The sequence below is a fragment of the Rhea pennata genome, chromosome 4 (genome assembly GCF_028389875.1).
Source record: "Rhea pennata isolate bPtePen1 chromosome 4, bPtePen1.pri, whole genome shotgun sequence".
Taxonomy (NCBI): domain Eukaryota; kingdom Metazoa; phylum Chordata; class Aves; order Rheiformes; family Rheidae; genus Rhea; species Rhea pennata.
In genome coordinates this window covers 63,292,758-63,313,968 of record NC_084666.1, presented here as the reverse complement: position 1 = coordinate 63,313,968, position 21,211 = coordinate 63,292,758, and the positions used below count along the sequence as shown (strand labels likewise).

Genomic DNA, 21,211 nt, shown 5'->3' with positions numbered 1-21,211 from the left:
TTACAGAAAAACATGGCACTACATAAGATTTTACTCCCTTTTGCCGCTTTCAATCTCTTAGCATTGATACCTGTCCAGTGTATTTAAGTTCTGGGGACAATGCTGTGAAATGCGGGACAGGAAGTCCTTATTTTTGGTTTGGTCCACAGATACTTTAATAAACATGAATGCTACTGTGAGTTCTTTCTCTCCCTCTGTCCTAAATTGTCAAACTGATTTTTGAACACGCAATTTGCATTTAAGTTTTAAAACCTTTTAGCCACCCTAAGAGGAAAATATACATGGTTACAGCCTTTGAATAACCTTTATTTTGTCCTCTACTGATACTGCTGGGGAAATAAATGTATTGCTGTCCAGAGTAACAGGCAAGTGTGCTCTGAAATTCACCTCTTGTCTCTCCATCTTGATTTCTTTCATGTCTGGTTTGAGTTTTTGTCTGGGACGTACTACAACACCCTTCTGGTCCAGGTGTTCAAATTTTCCTTTTGTGATCAATATGTTCTTTGGGTTCTCAATGTGGAACTGTGGTGTGGCAGGGTGTGTTTGTGACCCAAGAAACAGGGGATGTACTCAAGTCACTCTAGATGCAGCCTTTGGAACCAAGAGCATAACCAGAAGTATTCTGTGGAGCTGCCAAATCAGCATCAACAAAATTAGCTCAGTCAATTTCTAGAATCATCATTACTGACAGCAAAGTGTCCCTCCCAAAGCCCCAAGCTGCATTTTTGTAGCCCTGCCTATACAGGGCTAGCCCTTTAAAAAATAAGTATTACCTTTTTATCTAATGTTTGGTAAACTATTTACTTTTGAAATGAAGAGAAGTGAAAATAAACATGTTAACTCACAGTGATATTTCAGCTCAGATGTTTCAAAGAACAATCCTACCGTAATACATTATTGGTGGACTTCAAACCTTTTCTAAGGATATTACTAACGTTTATACCATGAGTAGAAAGTGAGTGACAATTCAGGAGCTACTGTCATGGATAAAGAACGCTATCCTTACACTAGGTGCAAATCCTCTGTAATGAGTATGCCAAGTGAAATACCCTCATGTTTTAAAGACAGTAAGCTCTTTGATGCAGGTATGTTTTATCTGTTCATCAAACACGTGATAAACACGTGATAGTATTAAGTCCCAAATCTGACCAGTGCCTCTGCGGTTGAAATGAAAGAAAATCCAAACAAAATGCAATTCTTCAGTCCACATTCTATTTACAGCCCTTACTCACAGGATCCTGATGGAAAATGCAGAGCCTGGAAAGCACAAAAGCGAAGTGTATATATATGCTGTTGGTCAAGTAATTAGCAAAGTGCAAACAGTACAACTGCCAAATTCCTGAGATAAATTAACCTTGATACACTTCAGTGTTCATTTACCATTTATGTAAAGCAAGTCTTCATAGTTTAAATATTCTCACATGGTGATGCTCAGTACAAATAGCAGCAGAAAAAGATGTCAATAACATCCTAGAAGCAGCTCTTATAACTGAGCAATACCTTGAAAAGTCCAGATACAAAGCAGTCTATTGTTACAGAAGTCAGAGTTCTGGCCATCTTTCTTGTGAATAACAGTAAAATACGTTTTGGATGCTTGTCAGAATTTGCTGCCTAACCTGCTGTTCGCTGGAGAAATCAAACTTCATCTCTTTAATATACAGGGCATTGAATCGAGCAACCTTGCAGCCATGATAAATGTGCAGCATCTGGCTAAAATTTGTAGGAGTCATATCTGCTGTTCTAAATCTCAAGTTTCATGTTAATTTTGAAGATAATTAGTTAAAATGTGGCAAAGCTTTCCAATAGAACTAGTTCAATTTTTCAAAAGTATATGAGCAAAAACTGATGACAGTACATCCTTGCTGACATCCATCCTTAATGAATGGAGAGTCTCCTTTGCATTGCTGGAAGATGAATTCAGCAAGTGATTAGACAGGTTTTAAAGCCATTATTCAGTTGTCATTGTATTAATAATTGTATTTCAAAATTACTTGATTAGTGCATTTTTTGTATGCTATGATCTATTGTGTCAGGTAACCAAATTCTAGATATCTCTAAGCATGTTTTAAATGTTTTAAATGCAAGATATGCATAAAATGATTCTTTTGACTCCAACTAGATCATAAGACTTGAGATGAGTGATAACAATTTTTTTCCTCAATTTCCCTTTCGTGGGTCATTTTTTTGACCTAACACATTTTCAGCAGTAAATGTGTAGGGACATGAAGTTTATGTCACATTGCTTCTCTGCGATATATCTGGGAAGTTATCGTTAAAATGTACAAATATGAAAAAGATGGTTAGATCCTGAATGTTTGCTAGGGCTAGTATAATACCGATGAGAATTTAATGTGGCGAAAGTACCATACGTATCTAATTGGTGTCTTTTTTTCTCCACACCAGACCCTGCACCTTTTTTACTTTTCAGCCATGGAAATGCCATCTTCAGAATTGATGCTGAAGGGACAAATCATGAAAGACTGGTGGCTGATACTGGTCAGTCAACACTTGTGGACTTCCATTATGCAGGAGAGAAAGTGTATTGGGTTGACTCTGAAAGACGGCTTCTGCAAAGAATTCACTTGAATGGCACACAACGAGAGGTAAGGTAATCAATTCTGTGAAATCGCCAAGTTACTGAACATTATAACCTCTACTGAAACAACTCTGTTTATTGATTGGCACTTTAAAATTTAAGTAGTATTTACTGCCATAATAGTTGTGTTAAGTACCAGGGAGGCCTGTGTTTGTGCTGTTTTACTGACTTTCACAGTACATTTAGTATTTTCTAGGGATCAAGTGAATATAGTTAAAAATGAAGGGGAGGAAATTTAGGCAAACCAAAGCTTTGAAGACAGTAGAGTGTCTATCCATTTTAAATTTATCACTGGTGTAACAGACGTTTCTCTTCCAGATTACTGTTACTCAAATTGGCACAAATGGTATGAGGAGAATGTATTTGAATTCCTACTCTCTTCTCTCAAACCTTTTATTGCTTTCTATGGTTGCATAAATGCCTCTTTCAGCACTGCATTTTTTGTTCAGAAAAAGCTGTACAGTTCATTGTATCCCCCTGATTAAGAGGGGAAGACAGGGTGTTGTGGCTGAACAACAATATTCTGAGAGCCTTCTTTTGTTTGAAAGATATAGCCAGAGTTCCTGTTCTCACGTGGAGAGGATGTATTTCACACTGATTTTTAAGGATTAGGGTCCCGCAGCAGTGTGTCAGGCAGTCTTCTATCTGTAACAGTACAGGTCTGGGTATTTCATAGTAAGCCAAATACAGAAGATGTTTCTAGTTAAAAGATCGGTCCAGCATATTTCCTTATTTTCCCTGGAGAACAGTTTGCCTCTGTGAGGTGGTCGGACAGTTCAGAGTGGATATGTGCAAGTACAAAGAAGATCAAATGAAGTGGTTAAAGAATAAGAAAGTGAAATTTCTGTGGGTCTGAAAGAAAAGGATGTAAAATGAAATGGAAAGCCCACTCTGGCACTGTAGTCTACGTAATGCAAGTCAAGTTTAGAGTATTAAGTGGGGTGCTTCTTGTCAACTTTTTTGTTTACAGAGACTATGTTACATAGATAAAGGCGTTTCAGGATTTGCTATTGACTGGATACATCAAAATATTCTTTGGGCCAATAAACAGAAAGCAACCATTGGAGCAACAGACATGAATGGGAAAAAACACAGAGTTTTTCTAAGAGATGCTGGTCATCCCACAAGGATTACCATTGATGCTGAGCAAAGGTAATTTTGACTAGGTTAGTAATTTAATTGAAATGGACTCAGACTATACTAAGTCTTATGACTGTGATTTATAAACATAGGGATAGTCTATACACATTGTATTATCTACAGTGCAATAATTGCTTGAGCTTTGACCAGGTAGGATAAAAGGTTAATAACCATATAAGAAATAAATAGAGAATTGCGTGAAAAAAGTCCACAGAAGGCTTATGCAGAAACTGTGTCTTTTGGGCATAAGGGAAAGTTTTTGCAAAACGCGAGATCTGAGGGAAAGAGGCATTGCTGGTTCTTTCTCAAAGATATTGAAATTTTAGGGCAGCAGGGAAGATGGCTTGGAACGACAAAGGATAAAGTCTCTGCAAATGGTGCAAGTCCCTTGTGCTCCAGATCTGGCATGCTTGGAAAATAAATTAGCATATATTCTGGAACATATCTAAACTCAAAATTTTGCTCCTGTTTCCTTTGTCCCTCAGTTGCTCTGCTTATTGGTTCTGTTATTGCTATTGTTGCTACTCTGTTTCACTAGTAATTTAACCATCATAAAGATGCATCTTTCAGCTCCAAGCTGTTCACACAGAGAACTATGCTCACATGAGAGTTTTGGCTTCCTCAAAAATTATTGATACTGATTGTCAATGTGGTCTCCCCATACTGATTTATCTTGGCATGTAGAGCTCTTCCATTCAAAGTTTCAAAAATAAAAGCTGAGGAGACTTTGAGATGCTTCTGTTTGGTACAACAATAACATATTTTTGTTGCCATAAAGTCGCTCAGAATAGTGTGGAAGTATTTTAATATTAAGGCTTATGTGCCCCCTCCTTGTGCATTTGTGCATATACCAACTTCCTGATGCATTACTAGTATTCCTTAGAATGTTGTCATTTGGATAGATTTTGAAGGCCTATATATTTTTCTCTCTAATCTGCTTTTGAAAGTCATGTTTACCAATTTGGGAAATTCTCAAAAGTCCTCAAGTCTGCTGGCCTGATGCCATAGGGAAATGTGTTACAAATGGCATTATAGGAATATATTTGGTGAACTTGCACTAAACTTTGTGGACAAACTCAAATGCATATATTCACCTAAGTGTGATTCACTAAGCATTAAAGCTGTACACAAGTGCTTAGAGGGAGGCAAATTAGCTAGTAATAAGCTGTAAAGAATGTAGGCGCCAGGGAACCTAACATAATTTTTATATCTTGGTGCATTTTGCTTGTGTAAAAATTCTGAGAGCTGTATATGTGAAGTGAATTAGGACAAATGTAATGCAGCAAGCACAGATATGCAAAAAGTCTGATGCTAACAATATCTTCTCTCCAATGTGTGCAGCTCACACAAGTAACAGAGGTCAATGTGATATCTTAGAAACTTTTCCTCAAAAGATGTTTGTTAGTAGTGATAAGATTATTTTAGTAAAAATAACATAACTATTGCTGTAAGACTGATTTTGCTGAATGGATGTTAGATATGCTGAAAAATAAGGATTCAGAATTAAGAGGAGAGCAAATACAGTAAAGACTGTGTTCCTGTTTGCTTGTATTGTATCCTGCCATCCACTGACTTGCGTGATTGTAATCGCCATTGTTTCTTAGTTTTCCTATCTGTAAAATGTGAATCCTTGTATCTATCTAAACTTCCAGAGCTCTAAAGATTCTTAAATAGCAGGTGCTATAGAAATGCAAGCAATTATTAAAGAAATATTTAAACATATCAATAGAAAATCTGATGGACCTTCTTGAAACTTATTTTCACGTATACATTAAAAACTATGATAACTGTAGACTATGTAACAGAGTGGAAAAGCCAGGGCAGGGACTGATTCTTCTTCAGTTAGTTCAGTCCTTTGCTAATGAAATCTAATCCACTTTTGTGCCTTTAACATATGATTAACATAAACATAGCATACCTGGCTTTATGCTACATTTATTTTTGTACATTTAGATCTTAAAATTTGTGAAAACAAGGCAAAATGTTAATGCTCTTTGGAATTTGTGTGTGTAAGTGTAAGAAACAAAAACAAATAAAACCCCTCTAAATCCAAACTTATGAAAAATAAAACACACATGAATCAGGGATTACTTGCCATTTTGGAACAACTTGCTAATCTTAGTCACATCAGTAAATCTAGGTTCTGATCCATGAATAACTTCCCGTATAAGTAATTTGAATGCATGATTGTTTTTGATATTAGAGCTTTATTTTGAGTGTGCCTTAATTTAATGGCAGCATAGTCTGACTGCTATAACTGATGCAGATCTGCCTCACAAGTGTGCCATTTCCCAAGTTTACTTGCATTCCGGTTTTCTTCTCTGACCGCATGGCTGAACAAAGCAGATGCAGAGACAATATTGCTTCATGGTTAAGCTGAACTGATTCCTTCTTGACCTACTTTGAGAGAAATTTCTAGTGTCTCACTACTTCCTGCATTGTATTGTCCATAATAGAAATAAGTTTTTTAAAATAAGAAAACAACTCTAGTAAAATTCTAGCAATAGTACTGCTTCCATTAAACAGACAACACTTTGTGGTCAGAAAAGAGTTCTATTAAGGGGAGATGTATATGGGGTTTTCCTTAAATAGGTTAGCACATATTAAGAAAGCCCCTGGCTTTATTATTATTTTTTATTCTGGAACCACTGTGATAAGAAAGAAAAACTCTATATACAGGAGCAGCTAAACAAGGAATGTGCAGCAATGACATAATCTTGCAAATTTATCTTTGTTCAAAATATGCTTTTCTTGTCGGCAGGTTGTTATTTTGGTCTTCAGACAGTACTGTTTCCAGCATATACAGAGTATCCCTTGATGGGAGTAATAGGAGAAATGTTTTAAGAACCACAGGAAAAATAAATGCTATCTCACTGGATTTGATTGACCTAAGGCTCTACTGGATCCAACATGACCATGAGAAAGAAGTTTCCCATATTGGATCGTGTAATTATGATGGTGGGGCTATTCACTTGCTCAAAAATTCTGTTCGGTGAGTTTTTCTGAGCAGGTCAGAAATAAAACAGTCATTTTCAGGGATAGTGTTAAGGTCACCTCCTTCTCCTGTTTCTTTTGTCTGTTCTTAACACAGTAGTGAGTATAAAGTATAGCAGAAATGGCCTATAACAATATATTTAACATTACTGATAGGAAAATAAAAAGTCAGAACTACTTTTCTGTGCTGTAGTGATAATATTGCTGTTCAGTATTCCTCATACTCTAAGCTTTTAGTAAATGGTAACTACTTAATCCTCAGGAATTCCCTCTGAGTGTTTGTTAGTGGTCTTTTTCTGCAGATAGAGAAGCCAAAAGCAAAGAGATTAAATGATTTGTCCAAGGTCACAGTAGGTGAGTGCAAGTGTCTGAGCTGTGCTCAAGACTCTGAGCTAGATCAAGTCTTTCCTGTCCTCCTCTAAACTTGTTGTCCTCCTTAGCTATTGAATGTGGGGGCTTGACTAACCCCCAGGGCTCAGTCTCTCCAGTAAACCAGCAGATCTGGCAGTATCTGTCCTATGGAATAACCTCATTCCACCCTACTCCCCAGTGCCTGGGCTAAGCACAGCCAAGGGCCTGTTACATCTGTGTGTGTCTGAGTGCCTGTAACACATCTAGCCTTCATGCTCTACAGTGTTACATGCTAGACTCATTTTCTGAGGGAGGTTACTCTGTGTGACTGCAGCTTCTATCAGATTTCAGCAAAGCTGAGGTTTTTCTCTGCACTGCCAGTTGCCTCATTGGATTTTTTCCTATCCTTTCTCCTTTGAGTTGGTTGGTGTTTCCTGAGCATCAACACTTTTCCTTTGAGCCTGGATGATATGGATTCTTCTTTTTCCTCCTCCTGAGTATGGAGGCTAGAAGTCTTGCTTTTAGTACTTATTCTGTCTCCTCTCTTATCAAAGCTAGACCATTGTATGGTTTCTGCTGGCTGCTATAATTGATCAGAAAATAGAAACTAATTTCATGTGGCAGGAAAAGCTGCAAGGTGAATTGAGCCCAATTTCTTGGTACAGTCAGAAGCTTCAGAAAAGGCATTGGAAATTGGGAAAACAGGGGACTTAATTGGCCTAGATCCTTCAATAAAGCAAGCATCAATTTTAGTTGTTGGGTTCAACAGATGCAAGGCAATACCTAGGCTTTCTTTGTGAGTTGAGTCAGTCCTGAACAACTGGTCAGAGTCAACTGGAAACAACCAGTCCTCACAACTGGTGAGAAATGTTCATAGTTTTGCAGCTGGTTCTTGCAAATCTGCAGGATTCTGGCTGCTGTATTATTTGGGAATATCTGTGGCATCTCACCTGACTTGCTCATATATAAGATTACGTAGAATGCAATTTATACTAAAAAAAGGGATATTTACTGTGTACTTGACTGAACTAGATGCTTAAAAAATGTGTGAGTGAGTAGATGTGTCAAGATCCAGTAGTGTGCACTTCATGTTATTTTCTGTTTGTTACAGACATCAGTTGCTTGGTATGTCTGTCTTTGCTGAGCACTTGTACTATTCAGAGTCGAAATTGGGTATGATATGGAGAGCCAACAAGTATACTGGAAAAACTGTAGTCACAATTAGCCTGAAGCCATCATTTTTTCCACCAGTGGAGATAAAAGTGGTACATCCATTCAAACAGCCAGGTGCAAGAGAAGATTCTCAGGATTTTGGTAAGTAAATTGTAATGATATAGTTACATGTGTGAGAATAGTAAAGTAATATACTCTGATCTTTTTAGATAATATTTTTTTCAGCAAAAATCCAAGATTCAGTGAAGTCAATGACAGAATTTGCTTTTAACTTCAGTGATTCAAGATTCCATTTGGTGTGTGTAACTCCAATTGGAATACAAGGCAGGAAGCATGCTGAGCATAGATGCACTCTTTTAATATAAAAACACATATGCATAAACATGGTTTCCTCCTTCTCTTCTCTTTTATTTATATATAGACATTTTTATACTTTCCTGTTAAATGCACATAACGGACAGCTTTTTAATTCTTCTTGTAGATTATCTTCATCAAATGACTTTTCCCTTCTGGATATTTCACTCTAATGCATATATGAAAACCTCTGATCATTTAGTGTGGCAGTAAAGGATTTTAAGAAGTGTGTCGTATGTCCCACAAGTGCTAATGTGTATGTCTCAGCTTCACTGTGGAGTGACTGGATTAAGAGTTACTCTGTTTAAGACGGACCTGAATTTGCCACAGGAGCTATCAAATGAGAGTCTTTGTTTAACTGAGATTAGTTGTAACCTACAGTATGAAGTGGCCATATCACCACTTTTCACTGTGGGTCAGAAAGTGAAGGCAGATGACTACGGAGAGCTCACCCTGCTGAAGATTTCTGCTGTGACAGTAGGAAGTGTAATGCAGAATATACCTGTCCAGGGGAAATAATGCCTTGGTCTCTGGTTTCTGGAAAGCAAAGCATTATTGCTTTAATTGAGTAGCTTTAGGCATCAATTTGGCTCAGATGTGAACAACAGAGCAAACAGTAGGACAGGTAGTGACTCAGGCACTTGTGAGTCTCTAGCAAGAGTTATGGAACTCCCAAAGGAAGATGGTCTGAGGTCTCCAGAGGCCTGGGTGGTGTAAAGACATGGAAAAGGCAGTATTTGTATGAGCAAAAATGAAACTGTAGGTATCTCTCTTGAACTACTCCTAAATATCCACTATCAAATAGTCTTTCACTCTCTTCATCCAGCCAATACATTTGTACAGTATTGTGCTCCCTCTTCTTCCCGAAGCCTAGTCTGAGCAGGGAAATCACAATCTTCAAAGAGGCTTTCCCCTTTAAATGTTTAATTTGCAGTGCAAAGAGCTATTGAGATGCAAAGAGCTATTGAGATGCAGAAGAGAAAGTGCTCTCGGAGATAAAGCTTATATTTTTGAATACCTTCATTCAGAGACATTCCCATTTTGTGCTTTCTTCAAGGAAAACAAACACCTTGGCAGATTAAAGCATTTTTCTCAGCTTACACATCTCTTGTACTCACACAGAAGACCTAGGGACGGATGGTGACCTGTCCACACATGACTCAAGGTTGTTTCAATGAGATTTCAAAGACCCTGAGTAACATCTCATGAAGGGTGCTTAGATATTGGTAGTCACCATGTCTGCATATGCATGAGGATGGAGAAGGAGAAACAGTGATCAAGAAATATAGGTTGTGATGGTGGACTTTTGAACCTCAGGGGCTATTAGTTGTGTTACATGTGTTCACTTCACAGGAGCATTTAACATAATGCTCATTAACTGTGGGTGCTTAGGTTTTATTCATCTCTCAGAAGCTTAGCTCCTCGTCTTCCTCTGGAGCATACTGATTTCCAATGCTTTTGTTTCCACTGGAAACAATTTTCTTCCTCCCTTTTCCTTGATAAATATACTACTAGTGTTTTAAAATGCCTTATGATACTGCTCTATTTTTAACACGTCTTTGAAAAGTATTAACAATAAGTGGTATCAGCAGTAGCACTTTTTTTATTCCATATAGCTCTCATAAGAAGTCTGGAAAGTGATAGAGTCACTATCCTGACTCTAAGTCACAAGCTTAACAGGCTGAATCCAGATGAACTTTTTGGACTTTGCATGTATGTTGCTTTGGCATATCCAGTGCAAGAACTGGGATCAAATGAGATTTATAGCAAATCTTACAACAGAGAAATCTGGAGATGAAAGCGTATCTAAACTAAATGGAAGCTCTGTACAGCCTAAGAAAGTATATGTTGCGATGCAGTGTTAACTGTGAATTTTCAGGCTTTATTTAAAGCAGATATCAAGTGAGTCCTTTCAGAAGCAAAAGTGCTCAGCTGATGTGATTTTATTTTTTTGAACTGAAGTTTGTATTATTTAAGTTCCTCTTATCCTATAATTTACTTCCCTTTCAAAAGACTTTCCTGAATTGGTTGGGATCAATAAGTACAGAGAAGAACATGGATTCAGCTATAACCCTGGACAACAAGTTTGGTAGGGTAAAATCTGAAAGGAGGTCTTGAATCTTGAATGACTAACCCTAGATTTGATGACACTATATATGTTTATAAATACCTGATGGAATGCTGTTTTCAGTTTTATTAATGGCTCATAAAATGTCCAAATTACCTTAAAACCTCAAAGATTACCTCTGAAATTTTTTAAAGCGTCTTCTCTGATAGGTTAAAAAATTAAGAGGAAATCATGTTCAGGCTACCCAGGATTTTTTGGAAGAGGACTTACCTTGTTTTTCCTTTCCTGTGTGAGATACTGGCCTCAGACTATTGTTTGAGAACTCTCATTTTCATTCAAAAGAGGTGCCTGGAGGACTAAAAAGAAGAAAGATGGTTCCTGGTGGCTTCTTCCAGAAAATGTTTAAATTTCCCCTTCTAGAAAGATTATTTTAAAAACTGCATGATTCGTAAGTCAGTAACTATCTACTCAAAGTTTTGAGCCTTTTTTTTTTGGCATTGGGCTTTGGTAATACTGATTTCTAAAAATTATTCGGTTAAAAAAGAGCATCTTCCTGAGGTTACCCAAATTGCAGAATTGTTGCTTCTGTTATTTCTTTTTAATGCTCCACTGTCTTCAGTCTCATTTTATCAGTAATGGTACAAGCAAGGGACAATGGAGTAGCACCAGTAATAATCATAAGATGCAGCCTCCAACAGGATCTCTTCTCTGGTTTGTAAGGTTTTGAGACTGCATGTACTTGCAGTTCTATCATTGTAATGAGTTGTGTATTTGAAGATAGACACTGCAGTACTGTGTGTGTCTGATTTGGCTGCTTTAGGGACAAAGGATAAGGGTCCAGCATTCTACAAAACATTCTATAAAAACAGAGGCTGAGCTGAAGCCATGTAAAAATCAAGCCTTTGATAAGCTAACATTTTTAATAACATAGATGATATCCATCAAGTCATCCATTCATCATTCTTCATGTAACAGTATGACTTTAGTTAGAGAAGAATTAATCAGTTTGATGCAAGTAAGAGCAATCATGATGCTTTCAGCTAAACTGAAATTTCTGTCCAGGAAATTAATTCGTTTGTGTATGTGTATGATGTATAATTCACTTAACTGCCCAGGATTTTTATTGTTGTGAGCAGCAGAAGATTGAATGTTGAACTTGAATAATGTGCTATTCTCCATCTCTTGGAATTCAAAGGGTGAATTGGAAATAGCACAAGAATTTGTTCACATGCAAATATATTCTCTGTCCGTATGAGCCTATGATTTCTTTTACATTATGCGGGAAGCACAGGACAAATACAAGAGTTGTATGTCGGTGGCTGCATACCCTCATTCAGTAACAGCAGTTCAGCTATTCTTAGCTTGGAAAAGGGACATGCAATCCCAGAAGGAAGACTAGGAGGATTAAAAACAAAATAATAGTTTGGGAGACCAAAATAAGACTGCGAGTGTTCGCGTATCTGCGAAAGCACCAGCTGTAAAAGATAGCTGGGCACAGATAAGAAGTTCTGCAAGTCCTCCCCATAAAAATGGTACTTAAACACCTGCTTGTCTTTTTCTGTGAGAGAGAAATTGGAGGACTCGTGGAGATATGTTAGGTACATTTTTCTGCTTTCTTTGAAGAAACTTTGAATATGTATTTGGGGGCATCAGAAATGTTCTGACTTTTTGGGACACAGTGTTATAAACAAAGATTTATAATGCATGCATTTCTAACTGTCAGGAACCCAGGATCGACTTCAGTAGAAACTCTAGACTGCTATTTTTTTTTGTCCAAATGAAATATATTGTAACATTCTAATGATCTGGCAAGTTGTGTTGTACTACTTTGTCTTAATATTGCCAGTCCTCATACTTTCGCTCTTTTTCTCCTTTTTGTTCTCTTTCTCCTTTTTGCACGCTCTCTCTTTCTCTCTGACACACACACACACACACACACACACACACACACACACACACACACACACACACACACACACTCCAAGCATCTGACAGAGCCTGGTAACGTAGAGTGATGTACTGGATTAGTTGCATGGTAAGCCTGCTATATAGGAGCTTCCATGTGAACAGGTACGCAGAGCAGAAGATCAGGAATGCAGGAGAATCCTTGTTAGCTTCAGTCGTCCTGCATCTTGTTTGATGAATCTCCTGAAGATCCTTCCATGGTCACTATAGGTATCCACCTGCTGAAAACAAGGCATCCCCTACTGCAGATTCTCTCTAAATCTGCTTTGTGCTGATAGGGAGCTAGAAATGATCATTCAAACAGACCTATGCCTACTCCTCTAAGTACCTTCCTTTTTTATAAATAGAAAATTTGTTTATCATTTTCTATTTTTTTAAATGATTTTTATTTTAAATATTTAATATTTAAAATATTTCTATTTTTTAAAAATAAATTTCCTTGGGTTGAACAAATACCTGTTGAGAAGGAGAAGTCGTGTCACTGAGTGTAAAGAACTGTTCAAAATAGTTACATTATATTTATTCTTCCAGAAAAAGAATCTTGTGATCTGAACAAAGAAAAGTGCAGAAGGAGGATCTGCAGGCCAGACTCGAGGACTCATCGGTGTAAATGTTCTAGTGGTTTTATTTTGAGTCGAAATAGACAGTTTTGTGAAGGTAATATGTGACTCTTAATCCATTACATGACAAAACTTCTTCTGTGCTATGTAATGTTACACTCATATTTTGAGTATGACAAAAAACTCTGAGATCTTAAAAATTTCAGTTGTGTCATTTTATTTTTGTATCCTTCCAGGCTCTGATGCAGTCTAAAAGGAGACCTATCAAAGTGTCACAAGAAGTGCTATTCTTGTGAGAAATTTTGATCTCAGCCTGAGTAGAGGAGCTTTAGATAAATAGGCATGCTTTTTGGTCTTGAAAAATTAAAACCACCAAAGGTGAAATATTGAAAGATCCTGGAAGAAGATGACTGTCTAAAGTCCTACTTTCAACAGTAGCTTGAATTCCTAACTTGCTTCTGAATGTTTCAGTCTGGATTTTTTATTTATAGTTAACATAACCCTTTAGAAGCATCTTTTTTCCACTACAGGACCAGATTTGCAAAGTCACAAAGGCATTGAAAGAAAAAAACTTACAGATTTAATAGAATTGCATAAACAGAGCAGCAACCCACTTCTCAGAAAATTAACTGTGATCACTTTCCAAAATAGAATTTCTAAGCCACTTCTATGGTTTAAGAATTTTACTTGAGTTATGTTGGAGCCAGATTTTTTTTTTTTTTAGGATTTTTTTTTTTTTTGTCTGAAAAAAGTATTTAATGTGATATGGAGAAGGGCAGGAATTACACATAGGACTTAACTGCCATTCGAATCTATATGGAAAGACATACTTCTGAAAGTTCATTATACTGGACACATACAGCATGAATAGTGAAAATTTCTGAGGATAAGCTGTAATAGTATAATTACAAACAATTGCTTTTGCTAGCAGCTTTTAACACTTGTTTGAATTATGCTCCACAAACTTGCTTTTTAGCATTTATTTAGTATCAACATATTTTGCAAAATGAACAGCAGAAAGAGAGGTATTTCTTGAAGACTGTTAACTTGTTTCATTAATCTAGTTCCCTGCCACTGGCTGATGACCTTATTCTGACACAGTGCTTCTCTTGGCAGATATCAATGAATGTGGCTTTTGGAATCATGGCTGTACTTTGGGCTGTGTGAACGTCCCTGGTTCCTATTACTGCACCTGCCCAAGAGGTTTTGTTCTGCTGCCTGATAGGAAAACATGTCATGGTAAGTAGCAGTAACATATAAACACTTCCAGTATGATATTGGAGAGAATCCTCACTTAATGCTTCAGTGACTGTGAGTTTTGTGTGTTGCATGGCTCTATTCCAATCCCTTGTTATGTAAGATCAGCTTAAACTGAGTGAATCAAATTCAGAGGTCATGTTTAAAGAAGTTACACGTGAGTAATCAGATGTGAGCTTCCTGGGGAGGAGAACTGAGTCAAGTCTAGTGCTTCTGTTTATCTGGTACAAGATGCTTGGATGCAGCCCTTATGTTGAATCATGGCTGTAAATGTTAGGGAGTTTAGTGAGTTACTTGCAAACTGTCAACTTTACCTTGGGGGAACTCCAATTCTATAAAGGTCCATCTGTACCTGACTTTTTCTAGCAGCAAAAGCTAGCAACACAGCTTATGCCAATGGAATATTGAAATACAGTAAATGGGGCAAAGAATGCAGACTCCCTTGTTTTGCTTCATCCTCGGGAGACACTTGTGAATAACTGGACATTGGGCCATTTGGAAATGCTGATAATAACTGGACATTGGGCCATTTGGAAATGCTGATAATGGATGATAATTCAATTAGTCACAGAGAAGTAATAAAAAAAGTCTGACTGCAGTATGCATGCATTTGTAAGTAGGTGTCTTCTTGGTCTTGGACCCCAAACTAGGGAGACCTCAGTGCTCAATGTAGGTTCTGTGAACATGAAAAGTGGATAAGCAAGTATATCTTTTTAAATGTGATCTCTGAATTTGATTCACTCTCTCTAACCTGCATAACAATTTGTCCAGTCTCTAAACCGGCAGCTTTACAGCATCATCACTTTTCAGATCAGAGTTGATAGCATTGCTAATAGGTATGAAATTAAATTCATGAACTTCTGTTTGCAATGGATAAGTCACACAAAAATATCAGTAAAGTTCTTTGTTCCAGGTGGCTGCTGCAGTTTCAGAGAGTTGTCTTTTTTGTTATCAAATAAATTGTGTATAAAAAATATGCCTGAGAAAATATATACACGTAGCATAGGTACTTAAACAAGGAAGCTGTCTAAAATTGGCCAAATTTGAGTAAACTGAATGCAGATAGCAGAAGACTGGAGGGGCAAAAACAAAGATCTATGTTTCAGTAAGCTTGGGGGACAATGTTTTAGTCGTAGTAAGAGTCCGAGCTGAAGGTTTTTGCTCTTCCTTTGTGTGGCATTGCCTATATTCAACCTACAGCTGAATTAAGCCTTTCTAAACTAAGTCTAGAACATAAAATGAGGAATGCATCCGAGTTCTGAAGTCTTAGGGTCTTCTCAGTCACTTTCTGCTCCATAATGAAGTGAAACTTAGGTATATACAAAGATCCCTTGACCCTGTTTCCACATAAAGAGAACATTAATATATGCCCCAGACAGATATATGCCCAGTGCACACCACTTGGTTCAGTCCGTGTTATAGCAAGATCAGCACCTATATACTAAATATCAGTACTAATGTGTATATGCAGCCGTAGAGTCTCACAGACTCTGCAAGCTGATCTGGCTGTCTGTTTTAGGCTTCCAAGAGGCACTTCTTCCTCTCTATTAAGAGTGAGCTGGAAGCACAATTCAGTGGCCTAACCGTGGGGGTCTGGGATATGTAAGACAGCTGTACAAGGCTGTTAGGTATGATAGAAGACCTATGGGAGTTCTGGAGCCAGAGGCTTTTCGGAGATAGGATATTCATAAACATCCAGAATGACTCTAGGCACTGTGTAGCTCAGTCCCATTCTTGATGAATAGCTTAAACTATATGCCTACATTTTGGGTGGCTCAAATTAGATAGAAAATGTTTTTACAACACGGATTAGGGATGCAGCGTGGACATTGTGACTCCATCACTACTGCAGCACAAGGCAGATACGTCACTATCTGTGCAACTTGAGAGACAGATGCAAGGTGAGAAGCCCACATGCTGACCAGACATTTTGATACTCTGTCTTCCAAGTTCTGTATGAAGCTCTTGAATCTGAAGCCACAGGCTCTGGTCAGAAATAGACATGAGATCAGTTTCTTGACCCTGTTCGTTGTTCGTAAGGGGTTAGAACAATCTGGTCCAGAGTGCAGTTGCCTTGGAGAAGGAATATTTGCAACAGCTATGCACCATTAAGCCAGTGTATGCTGGTGATTCAAAGAAGCAGCTGTGGTAACCTGCATTAGTTCCACTCTTCCAACAGATGTTGCCATATGGCACTGTGGGAGGCATAAAGAGATGTAGCACTGCAATACAGAAGCTGGAAGGAGAGTTACCCTGTGAAATTGTATAAGAGAAAGAAAATTAAAAAAAATATTAGAAGAAGTGTTGGCACTGCAACAATTATAGTAGAAAATAGAGGAAAGATATTGCCAGGTCCTCACATGGTGTTGCCCTTATAGTTTCAAGATTTACCACTAAGAAATTTAATTTTATTTCTGTAAGGTTCATCTCCTATTTCAGTGCTTCCAGCTTCGTTACCAGCTACCTTAGTACTAGGAAAGTAGTTCTTCCTCATTCTCTCTACATTTTGTACTTATCCTTAAAGTATAACTTCCATGTAGTTTTTGAAGCCTGATACATTTTTGGTGAACTGTAAGAAAGAGGGTTTTCTAAATTTCTAAATTGTTACCATTTTGCAAACACTCCTTCATAAAATTTTGGAAAATATAAAGCTGATCAGTGTAATGCTTTAGGACCCTGCAGGAATCTTGGCTTTCTCCTTTGCTTATGAGAGAGTGATTTGGCAGGGAGAGTTGGGAAACAGAATTATTGTTCTCTCTGCTATCACAGTTTTTTTGCTATTTAAGGAAGTGTCAGCACATCTTGGGTATTATTTGTAATGTAAAATGAAAGATTTTCTTATCATTTAAGAATGTTTTTCCTCTGTAAATTACTGTAGAGCTGATTTCCTGTGTAAGTAACATCACTGAATGTAGCCATGGATGCCTTCAGACATCTAAAGGGCCTGTTTGCTTTTGTCCTGAAGGATCTATACTCAAAGTGGATGGCAAAACATGCACAGGCAAGTATTTAACGTTTTTCTAGTTGTAGTAACTACCAGAGTCTGTCTGTCCTTGGCACTAAGAACCGGAAGTGAAGGATGTCATTTTACACTCATTTTGCACAGCTGTAAATGATTGTACAAATGAGTGTACAATCATTTGATGTTTGAGCAATATTTGTCTTCACATTTAATAGGTGTCTCTTAGCAGTAACATCCTATATTTGCAGGTGAAATTCTGTTGTCAGTACAAATTGAAGCATCTCCCAGATGCTTCAAGATCTTTTGCTGCTTTGTTGCAGGAGAGACATCTATAATTTATATTTGACATGAATCATAGGACGGATGATGCAAGATTAGGAACTCTGTGAAATCTGTCGGTGATTTTATCAGCCTCATGCTACCCAGGTTCTGGGTCAAGATAACTCCATTAATGGCAGCCTTGTGCCTTGACAAATACCCTTCCCATTTTACACCCCTTACGTACTTTGGACAGCATTATATGTAACATAGGTTCAGTGTTACTGTTTTTCTAGGTACAGTTCACTGAGTAAACTCAGACTGGCATTGTGGGTGTAACCACTGTACTGCTGCAAGAGGAAAGAATGATTTCTTTTCGTAAGAATCAAGCGAATTTCATCGGATCACTGTCCTAGGGGAAAAAATGGCAATTTGCTGTTTCTTTGCTTGAAGTGCAATGTCTGATAGAATTTGCACTTCTATGCACCTCTAAGAGTTCTGTGAAATAATCAACAAATCGAAGCTCTGTTCATATATCCCACTCGTTCTTCCTTGTGAATTTTCAGGAAAAGCTCTAGAAGTTGCTGCTAGTTTGCTTTAATTTGCCAGACTTCTCTCAACAGGAGTCCTTTCATGAAATCTGTCAATAATTAGGGTGCTTTTCGCTGCAGAAATCTTAATCACAGAATGGATTGTTCATGCTTATACTTCTGTTGCATTTTTTCCTTGAATAGCAAAATTAAAGTTTTTAAAATGCTTTATTTAAGGCTGTACATCTCCAGATAATGGTGGCTGTAGTCAGATATGTTCTTCTTTAAGCCCATCCTCCTGGGAGTGTGCTTGTTTTCCTGGATATAAGCTTCAGCAGGACAGAAAGCACTGCACTGCCATAGGTGAGTATCTTGATATCCACGTATTGCTGCCGATAAATGTTTTTTATCAATAAGCAAACAAAAACATTTTAGAGTCATTTTAAGTGGATGGCATAACTAGGCTCTATTTTTGCACAGGTTTTAAGATACTGTTATGCAGATTGGGAATTATTAGTTTGGAAATGTATCAGAACCATTGCAATATGGTTCAGTCTCCACTGCTATATGGTTCAGTCACCATTGCAGAAGATTCATTCTGTTATCCAACTTCTACATTTCACTTTGGGATCCTTTACTCTACCTCACCTATCTGCAGTATTCAGGTTGCTGTGTCTTCATGTAAATGTAGGTGTAGTTTCTAGCCCATGTTACAGAACTGGGGCCGAGGTGTCTATATTTGGAAAAAAGGATAGGGAATAGTCTATTGAAGGACCTTACCTGTGATGATATTTCCAGGTATTTGATGTGCATGTTTGGATTTCAGATACATCTATTTATTCTGAGAACAGGGCAGACCGCAGTGTGAGCAGCAAGGTATACATGGGTGCATGAGAGAATGGATGAAAAAGAAGTTTGTGAGATTATTTTAGGCATAAATGAAAACCTTTATTCTTTATTATTATAGGACAGCATTTTTCTTGCTTTTACTCAGTCTTTTACTAAGTCAAGGCTTCTTATGGGCAATGTGAATGTCATCCAATGTGAAATGCGGCTGGGCTAGTTACTGCCTTTATCATGAATTTTTACAATGATCTTGGGCAAAGATCCTTAAAACACGTAGCACATTTATTTTTGTGAAATCTGAAATGATGCAAGTTGGATTTAGGACAAGGGCCTACATTTCTTTCTTCTTCTCTTCCCTATATTATCTGCTTTTGTTACCTACTTATGTTAGCTCTTTGAGTCAATTTGAGTCTTACACTACATTGGTGTTGGATCTAGCACACTGGGTCCTAAATTGGCTTTTAGCTCAGTAGTAAGAGCAGCAAAAATTTTGTCTTGGGGAACAGTTCTAGACTGCCGGAGTAACTTAAGTGATATATGAGATTACCTCAGATCTGTGTGAGATTTAAATATGGGATCCAGAGGTAAAAGGCTGATGCAGTAAAATAAATCACTGTCAAATTCCTTCTTTCCTTTTTTGTTATGTCTTTAAAACATTTTTCTAGCATGGGAGATGGGAATATGGCTTTCAGTCTAGATTTCATATTCTATTTTTAGCTCTTCTTTTATTTTGCTTTTTGTTTCTTTGTTACATAAAAGACATCTTGGTTTGTGTGTCTGTGGATTCGTACTTTCAGTCCTTACTGAGACAAAGCTTCCACTGTTTACTTGGGGTATGCCTGAGATAATGACTATAGTTAAGTGAAAATGAAATAGTTTGACCTGAAAAATGTACAGGGCTATAGAGAATAGAAAAATATATGCTTAAAAAAAACAAAGAAGCAGCTTTCAGAGTTTTCCCTTTTCACTAACTAAATACTGCTGATTGCATTGTTAAAATGGTGCAAAGAACACAAAGAAACAAAGCAGATATATAGTATCTGTCATTCTCACACTGACCATCTTAGAAATGCAATGTAGAGATTGCTTTGAACCTAATGGAATTAATGTACATGCAAATTTTCATCAACAGGACCGAAGCCATTTTTGTTATTTGCAAATGGCCAAGACATCCGTCGAATCAGTTTTGATGGAACAGATTATGCAAGTTTACTTGACTGGCAGATGGGAATAGTCTTAGCACTGGACTCTGACCCGGTTGAAAATAAGGTAAGGCATTAAAAATGAGAGGATTTTGAAGTATTGCAAGGACAAATGGATTGGGCGTTCATGTGTCTTAACCTTTCTGCTGTCAGTGATCCAGATTACTCATTGTGTTGCTACTTGTTCTGTTGCCTGTCCAGGGGCACAGCTGGTACAGAATGCCAAACACGAGTTGAACAGTTTCATCCTTTGCTTACTGACTTAATATGCTTCATATGTTGACAAGGCTAATTCACAAAGAATGTGGATTTATAAATTCACTTTAGGCCTGAATGCAGCTTCAAAGAAGAACTTTTGTGTGATTGATTGCTTTCTCCTTGAGATTTCAGTACCGTTTTCTGAAAATATATTGTATAGTATTTTTTACTGGTAGCTATAACAGACAGCAGCATCTTTTTTTTTTTTTTTTTTCTTTTTTTTTTTTTTTTTTTCTATACAGCTACATCCCACAGCCCATACTAAATGTTGGAGCAATCTTAACAAAAATTACATCTTTATGTTCTGACATTATTGAATAAACTGCTGAGCAACTCGATGGGTTTATTGTTCTTATGAAGTACGTTCTTCGTATTACAAGACAGTTCCTTTTGGAAATAGGATTCTTCTCTTCATAAGGAGCTGTTTATATGTGCAGCTTCATCCCAGTGCCCTATATTTTGCCTGGAGAATATGGAAGAATAGGAGTTCAGCTGTACTTTGCTAAACCTTCTGTGGCATTTTTTTTTTCTTTTTCCCTATGATGAGAATTATGTACTCTGTAAAAATGATACAAAAAGGTCCTGGGAAGTACAGTGAAGGCTGATGAGGAACTTCCTTAAGTTGTTGGAAGTGTATCAAGGTCTGAATGGACACAGTTAAACAAGTCAAAATGTTACAAGATCTGCCTTGCAGGAG

The 21,211-nt window shown here is 37.4% G+C and overlaps 1 protein-coding gene across 1 annotated transcript in view; it reads left to right on the top strand.

Moving 5' to 3' along the window:
• The window catches only part of EGF (epidermal growth factor), a 61,682-nt gene that overhangs the window by 9,092 nt on the left and 31,379 nt on the right, over window positions 1-21,211 (top strand). The window contains exons 3-11 of the mRNA XM_062574874.1: window positions 2,404-2,603; window positions 3,567-3,748; window positions 6,498-6,728; window positions 8,193-8,395; window positions 13,173-13,298; window positions 14,318-14,440; window positions 17,337-17,459; window positions 18,446-18,571; window positions 20,187-20,323. Of these exons, the coding sequence (XP_062430858.1) occupies window positions 2,404-2,603; window positions 3,567-3,748; window positions 6,498-6,728; window positions 8,193-8,395; window positions 13,173-13,298; window positions 14,318-14,440; window positions 17,337-17,459; window positions 18,446-18,571; window positions 20,187-20,323 (1,451 nt within the window). The remainder of the gene's footprint in view (window positions 1-2,403; window positions 2,604-3,566; window positions 3,749-6,497; window positions 6,729-8,192; window positions 8,396-13,172; window positions 13,299-14,317; window positions 14,441-17,336; window positions 17,460-18,445; window positions 18,572-20,186; window positions 20,324-21,211) is intronic.